Here is a 7,709-nt window from a genome sequence, read left to right on the forward strand (position 1 = left end):
CCAAAAAAGTAACAGTTTAAAATTCTTAAGTAAAAAATTGTCGAATCTTGACTGAGAATAAATACACTTTGAAATAAGACGCACTATATTCATAAATAAATGGGGGAAAGTAAATAAATAAATAAATTTTTTAAAAATATTAATAAATTAAAAAAAAAAAAAAAAATGTATATATATATATCTATATCTATATATATATATATATATATATATATATATATATATATATATATATATATATATATATATAATTCTCTTCTGGGAGACGCTAAAAAACAAGTTGTAAGCGAGCCTTGCAGTCCCCTCTCTTCTTCACTAGGCATAAATCAACCTCCCCCACCCGCACATGGTCTAGTGAGCTGTGGTTCACGCTAAATGTTTACAATCATAGAGCCGGGTTTAGTGACTCCTATTAGGGGCAGATAATTTAGTTTAAAACTATTTTAAACTTAGGGGAGGTAATTAAGAGGAGGCTGCTTTCACGTATGATACGTCGCGGGTCGGCTCGTATATTATATATATATATATAAATAAATATATATATATATATATATATATATATATATATATATATATATATATATATATATATATATATATATATATATATATATATATATATATATATATATATATATAATATACTAGCTACATACCCGTGCTTCTACGCGGTAAATCTTTTTTTAAATGTACCAACTTGGGAACAGAACAAAACTAAACACAACACAAACGAACGCAAAAAAAAACACAAACGAAAAAACAAACACAATACTCATAACATAAACACAATTTAAATGCAATCATAAAGGCATATTGCTCATAGTCTAGCCCGTAGCGCCAATTTGCGCCCTTTCCGAGCGCCGGCGGACACTCATGAAACAGTGAATGACTATAAAACACAGGCGTAGCGACACTTCCCGGCGCCCAGGGACAAACTTTCGATTTCCCACAGCCCCCCCCCCCCTCCAAACTTTCGATTTGCACCCCCCTCAAACTTTCGATTTGCACCCCTACTCAAACTTTCAATTTCCAGCCTATCCCCTCAAACTTTCGATTTGGACCCCCCTCAAACTTTTAATTTCCACCCCACCCTCTTAAAATTTCGATTTGCACCCCACCCCGTCAAACTTTCGATTTGCTGCACCCCCTCTCCCCCGCAAATTTTCATTTTGGCGCCCCCTATGGTCGGCGCCCGGGGACATATGTCCCCCCTCCCGCTCTTCCCCCCTCCCCCGCTACGCCTCTGCTATAAAACCTTCAACTTGTCCGCAAACTGAAAGATAGATGCAAATTATTCGTTCTGCAAAAGAGTAAAAACAGTAGCAACTATAATATAACTTTATGTCGTTATTTAAACAAACCCTACTCTATTACTTATAATACGATGAAGTGAAATGCACTGCATGGTGCGATGTTTATTTTTATGGTTCCAAAATCTATAAAAATCATCGTTCTTAAAAATAATTTAATATTTTTAAAATATATTCTGCTGATAAAAATATACTGTTGAGCATTAATGCATCACCACGTCTTGGACATTTAATGAAGTTAAGCACAATATACCAAATGCAACAATTCGTTTTTTCTAATTTTCTGAAATGGCTTTTTCAGCAACAATTGCGGAATCTTCAGCTTTAACAACAGAGGTTTATATACCTGAATCAACAAAAGTTCCCACATTCAGTACAGCAGAATCAAATGTGCCAACAATCGAAGTTCCCACATCCAGTACACCAGAATCAACTGTGCCAACATTAGAAGTTCCCACATCCAGTACACCAGATTCAACTGTGCCAACAACAATAAGTCCCACATCCGGTAAACCTGAATCAACTGTGTCAACAATAGAAGTAACCACATCTAGTACACCAGAATCAACTGTGCCAACAACAGAAGTTACCCCATCCAGTACACCTGAATCAACTGTGCCAACAACAAAAAGTCCCAGATCCAGTACGCCTGAATCAACTGTGTCAACAATAGAAGTTACCACATCCAGTACACCAGAATCAACAGTGCCAACAACAAAAAGTCCCACATCCAGTACACAAGAATCAACTGTGCCAACAACAGAAGTTACCACATCCATTACACTTGAATCTACTACAACAACAACAGAAGTTCCCACATACAGTACACCTGAATTAACCGCGCCAACAATAGAAGTTCCCACATCCACTACACCCGAATCAACTACGCCAACAACAGAAGTTACCACATCCATTACACCTGAATCAACTGTGCCAACAACAGAAGTTCACACATCTAGCACACCAGAATCAATTGTTCCATCAACAGAAGTTATCAGATCCAGTACACCTGAAACAAATGCGCAAACAACAGACGCTTCCACATCCAGTACACCTGAATCAACTGCGCCAACAACAGAAGTTCATACATCCAGTTCATCTCAATCAACTGTGCCAAGAACAGAAGTTCACACATCCAGTACACCTGAATCAACTGTGCCAACAACAAAAAGTCCCACATCCAGTACACCTGAATCAACTGTGCCAACAACAGAAGTTCAAACATCCATTACACTTGAATCAACTGCAAAAACAACAGAAGTTCCAACTTCCAGTACACCAGAATCAACTTTGCCAACAACAGAAGTTACCCCATCCAGTACACTTGAATCAACTGCAACAACAACAGAAGTTCCCACATACAGTACACCTGAATTAGCTGCGCCAACAATAGAAGTTCCCACATACACTTCAACTGAATCGACTACGCCAACAACAGAAGTTACCACATCCAGTACACCTGAATCAACTGTGCCAACAACAGAAGTTACCACATCCAGTACACCAGAATTAACTGTGCCAACAACAAAAAGTCCCACATCCAGTACACCTGAATCAACTGTGTCAACAATAGAAGTTACCGCATACAGTACACCAGAATCAACTGTGCCAACAACAGAAGTTCAAACATCCATTACACTTGAATCAACTGCAACAACAATAGAAGTTCCAACATACACTACACCTGAATCGACTACGCCAACAACAGAAGTTACCACATCCAGTACACAAAAATCAACTGTGCCAGCAACAGAACGTTTTACATCCAGTACAATAGAATCAATTGTGCCAACAACCGAAGTTCACACATCTAGCACACCAGAATCAATTGTGCCATCAACAGAAGTTATCAGATCTAGTACACCTGAATCAACTGCGCCAACAACAGAAGCTCCCACATCAAATACACCTGAATTAACTGCGCCAACAACAGAAGTTCACACATCCCGTACACCGGAAACAACTTTACCAGCAATTGAAGTTCCCACATCAAGTACACCAGAATCAACTGTGCCAACAACAATAAGTCCCATAACAAGTACACCTGAATCAACTGTGCCAACAACAAAAGTTCCCACATCCATTACCCTTGATTCAACTGCAACAACAACAGAAGTTCCTACATCCATTACACCTGAATCAACTACGCCAACAACAGAAGTTCCCACATCCACTACACCTGAATCAACTGCGCCAACAACAGAAGTTCCCATAAGCAGTACACCTGAATCAACTGTGCCAACAACAGAAGTACCCACATCCAGTACACCTGAATTACCTGCGCCAACAACAGAAGTGTACACAACCAGTCAAACTGAATCAACTGTGCCTACCAAAGAAGTCCCCACATACAGTATACCTGAATCAATTGTGCCATTAACAGTGGTTATCAGATCTAGTACACCTGAATCAACTGCGCCAACAACAGAAGTTCCCACATCCAGTAAACCTGAATTAACTGCGCCAACAACAGAAGTTCCCACATCCCGTACACCTGAAACAATTGTACCAGCAACTGAAGTTCCCACAATCACTACACTTGAACCAATTATGCCAACAACAGATGTTACCACATCCAGTACACCTGAATGGATTGAGCCAACAACAGAAGTGTACACAACCAGTCAAACTGAATCAACTGTACATACCAAAGAAGTTCCCACATCCACTACACCTGAATCAACTGTGTCAACAACAGAAGTTACCACATCCAGTACACAAAAATCAACTGTGCCAGCAACAGAACGTTTCACATCCAGTACACCAGAATCAACTGTGCCAACAACCGAAGTTCCGACATCCAGTACACCAGAATCAACTGTGCCAACAGCAGAAGTACCCACATTCATTACACCTGAATCAACTGTGCCAACAACAAAAGTTCCCACAACCAGTCAAACTGAATCAACTGTGCCTACCAATGAAGTTCCCACACACAGTAGACCTGAATTACCTGCGCCAACAACAGATGTTCCCATAACCAGTACACCTGAATCAACAGTGCCAAAAACAATAAGTCCCATAACCATTACACCTGAATCAACTGTGCCAACAACAAAAGTTCCCACATCTATTACATTTGAATCAACTGCAACAACAACAGAAGTTCCTACATCCACTACACCTGAATCAACTACGCCAACAACAGAAGTTCCAACATCCAGTAAACCTGAATCAACTGTGCCAACAACTAAAGTTCCCACAATCAATACACCTGAATCAACTGTGCCAATAACAGAAGTACCCACATCCAGTACACCTGAATTAACTACGCCATCAACAGAAGTGTACACAACCAGTCAAACTGAAACAACTGTGCCTACCAAAGTTGCCACATACAGTACACCTGAATCAATTGTGCCATCAACAGAAGTTATCAGATCCAGTACACATGAAGCAACTGCGTCAACAACAGAAGTTCCAATATCCCTGTGATGACGCAATGTTGCGTCGAAGCCAGGTAGATAGCAGAAATAGGCTTTAGCGTGTTAGTCAGAGGTAGACCAATGGAAATTCAGAGACTGACCGGTCACGTGGTATGGTCAGCTGGCCACTGAGGCGTGGGGCAGTAGAGCGATAGGCCAGAAGGGTTAGGTAGCGGTCAGAGACGGTCGAGAATGTAGATAGTTAGGTAGATCATGATTAGCTAGCGAGGTAGAAGGTGTTAGATTGTAAAATGTAGAATGTAGAGAACAGTTAGTGTTAGGATTGGTCATGGGAGTGCGTAGTTAGTGGTATAATGAACAGTCAGATAGAAGTAGTACAGTGTAGATCAGTTAGGTAGAAACTTGAACATATATATCATTTTAATAAAGAACAATTATAGTTGAACTTGAACTGTGTGTTATTGGATTCATTCGTGACGCCACCATAAAAATCTCCACCCTCACATCTGGTGGAGCGCGGGTCGAGGACAGGAAAGACAGTATATTGGTTACTCATGACGGAGTGTACTGGTGTACAGCTTTCTTAACTCAACACAACAGAGGGTTTCTTCAACCGGAACGAGTTTGGATTACCAACACAAGGGAACAGTCAACATGTCCAAAAAGATAAGTACCTTCCAAAATTTTTTTAAACGTTTGGGTTTAGACTTGTGCTGGATATTTGGTGCCAGCGATTTTTCTGCCTCTTTCTTATCTGTTTCTTCAACCACACTACCCTTAAAAATGCCTCCATTGTACGAAGTGGGCACTAAAACTGAGCTTAAGTCAGGCCTAGAAGAGTCAGGTAGAATTGATAACTCGTTACTAGATATAAATGTTCAGAATACAGTCAAAGTGAAAAGCAATTCAAGAACTATTGAGGATCCAGATATTCTGGATGAATTGATTATTAGGCTTGGACAATACACGACAACAGAAAATCGAGACTGGTTATTAACTGTTAAAGAATTTGACGCAAAAACTCTAGATGATCCAGATGCTATGGAAGATTTGATCAATAGAATTGTAGATTATAAGGTAACCGGAGATCCAGATTCCTTGTTGACTGAAGAAGAATATGATGCAAAGATAGATGCCGAGTTAGCAGAGAAACAAAGAGAAGCAGAAACATATATTGCCGGAATTAAAGAAGAAACAGAAAGAATTCGTAAAGAAAGAGAAAAATTGAGAGAACTTTGCCAAGCCAAACAAGAAACGGTGCAAAGTTTAGATACGAATAATAACAACCAGACAGCCGAAACAACATTTTACTATTCCTACGATTCAGATTCAGATGACACGTTCAGTGAAGCAAGCGAAATACCTACAACAAAAAGTGAAACACAACATACACTCCAAAAACATAATACGGCAAATCACAACATTCAGATTAACTACAGTCAACAGAAACACAATTACAGTGTCAGATGCTACTATTGTAATAGAACAGGCCACAAACAAATAAATTGCAGAATACGATATTATGACAGACGCCAACAAGATGCACAACGCAACAGACCAAAATATAGACAGATAAATAGAATAGCTTTTATGTCATCGTTTACAGAGGCCAGTAGAAGAACAGACATATTTACGTCAAAAATTAATAACAGATACGCAACAGCAATTAGGGACACACACTGCTCAACAGTGGCAGTACGTAACACATTCGTACAACACCACCAATACACAGGCAGAACACAACGTGTTCACAGCTCAAGAGGCAGCACATATGTTTGGCCAACAGCTATGGTCACCATAGCCACACCCTCAGCGTGTAAAACAGTTGAAGCAGCTGTTTTTAAAAACGGGCCATACGACGTGATATTAGGAAATATTAGAGGTGTGAAACAATTTAGAGTTGGAACTCGAGTGAACTACTTAGAACAACTAAGCCAACAACGCTCATCTTCAAGGAACGGATCTTACCAGAGACCACAGAGAAGCAACCCTTCACAAAGCCATGACCAACCAGTTGAAAGAATCCACCTACTAAACACATCAAGCTCGTTACCAACATTTAAGTCTAAAGTAAACGGACAGATAGTAAACGCAATTCGAGACACTGGTTGTTCAACAATAGCAGTAAAAGCCAAATTTGTTAAAACATGCCAATATACAGGCCAATATGTAAATGTGGAATTATTTGGCGGTATAATCGCAGAATACAAAACGGCATTGATCAATATTCAAACCCCATATCTAACTGGTCGCGTAATTGCTGTGGTCACTGACAATGGATCATATGATCTGATCATCGGAAACATAGTGAACAACGAAACTATTTCCCGAGTGGAAATCGACGATTGGGTACAAAGGGAAATAATTCAGATGGTCGAAACAAGAGAACAAGCAAGAAAAGCAAGAGAAAGCAACAAGAGTCATGAACCACCCGTCGACCTAAGTAGTCATCAAGCAGAAGACCAACATAACAACGCCATAGATAATACTGAGGCCAAAAACATTTGGGAACCAGAAAAATTTCAGTTAGCACAACAAGAAGACCCGTCACTAGAAAAGATATTTAGACTCGCCCGTAAACACTCAATCACTACATCGAGGTCATCAGAACACTCTTTCTTTATTAAGAATAACACGCTTCAAAGAAAATATAAAAGCAAAGGACAAGAAATAAACCAATTAGTAATCCCACAGAAATACAGACCACAAATTCTACACCATGCACACGACCTTACACTTGCAGGACACATGGGAAGAAAGAAAACAAAACAAAGAATTGAAACTACCTTCTACTGGCCGGGCATGGACAAAGACATCTCACAGTACGTGAAGTCATGTCAGACATGCAGGAATAGAGATACCACTAGACCACCCCAAGCCCCATTACAAACCACTGATTTAGCTAACAGACCATTCGAAAAAATAGCGATAGATATCATAGGACCACTGCCTACCCCATCAAAACGTGGTCACCGATACATCCTCACAATAGTCGACTTTGCAACACGTTGGC

At 39.8% G+C, this 7,709-nt stretch overlaps 1 protein-coding gene across 1 annotated transcript; it reads left to right on the top strand.

The window, feature by feature from the left end:
• The first annotated feature begins 1,598 nt into the window (after positions 1-1,598).
• Positions 1,599-4,745, top strand: LOC131953809 (mucin-2-like). The gene has a single exon (XM_059317181.1). The coding sequence runs from the start codon at positions 1,599-1,601 to the stop codon at positions 4,743-4,745; it is 3,147 nt and encodes a 1,048-aa protein (XP_059173164.1).
• The last annotated feature ends 2,964 nt before the right edge of the window (positions 4,746-7,709 follow it).

Source organism: Physella acuta, unplaced genomic scaffold (assembly GCF_028476545.2).
Source record: "Physella acuta isolate Inbredline_101_S28 unplaced genomic scaffold, ASM2847654v3 ptg000953l, whole genome shotgun sequence".
In the NCBI taxonomy this organism is placed as follows: Eukaryota; Metazoa; Mollusca; class Gastropoda; family Physidae; genus Physella; species Physella acuta.

Bases quoted from the DNA above. Each gene is read 5' to 3' on its own strand.
- LOC131953809 (XM_059317181.1), top strand. From the start codon at position 1,599: ATGGCTTTTTCAGCAACAATTGCGGAATCTTCAGCTTTAACAACAGAG.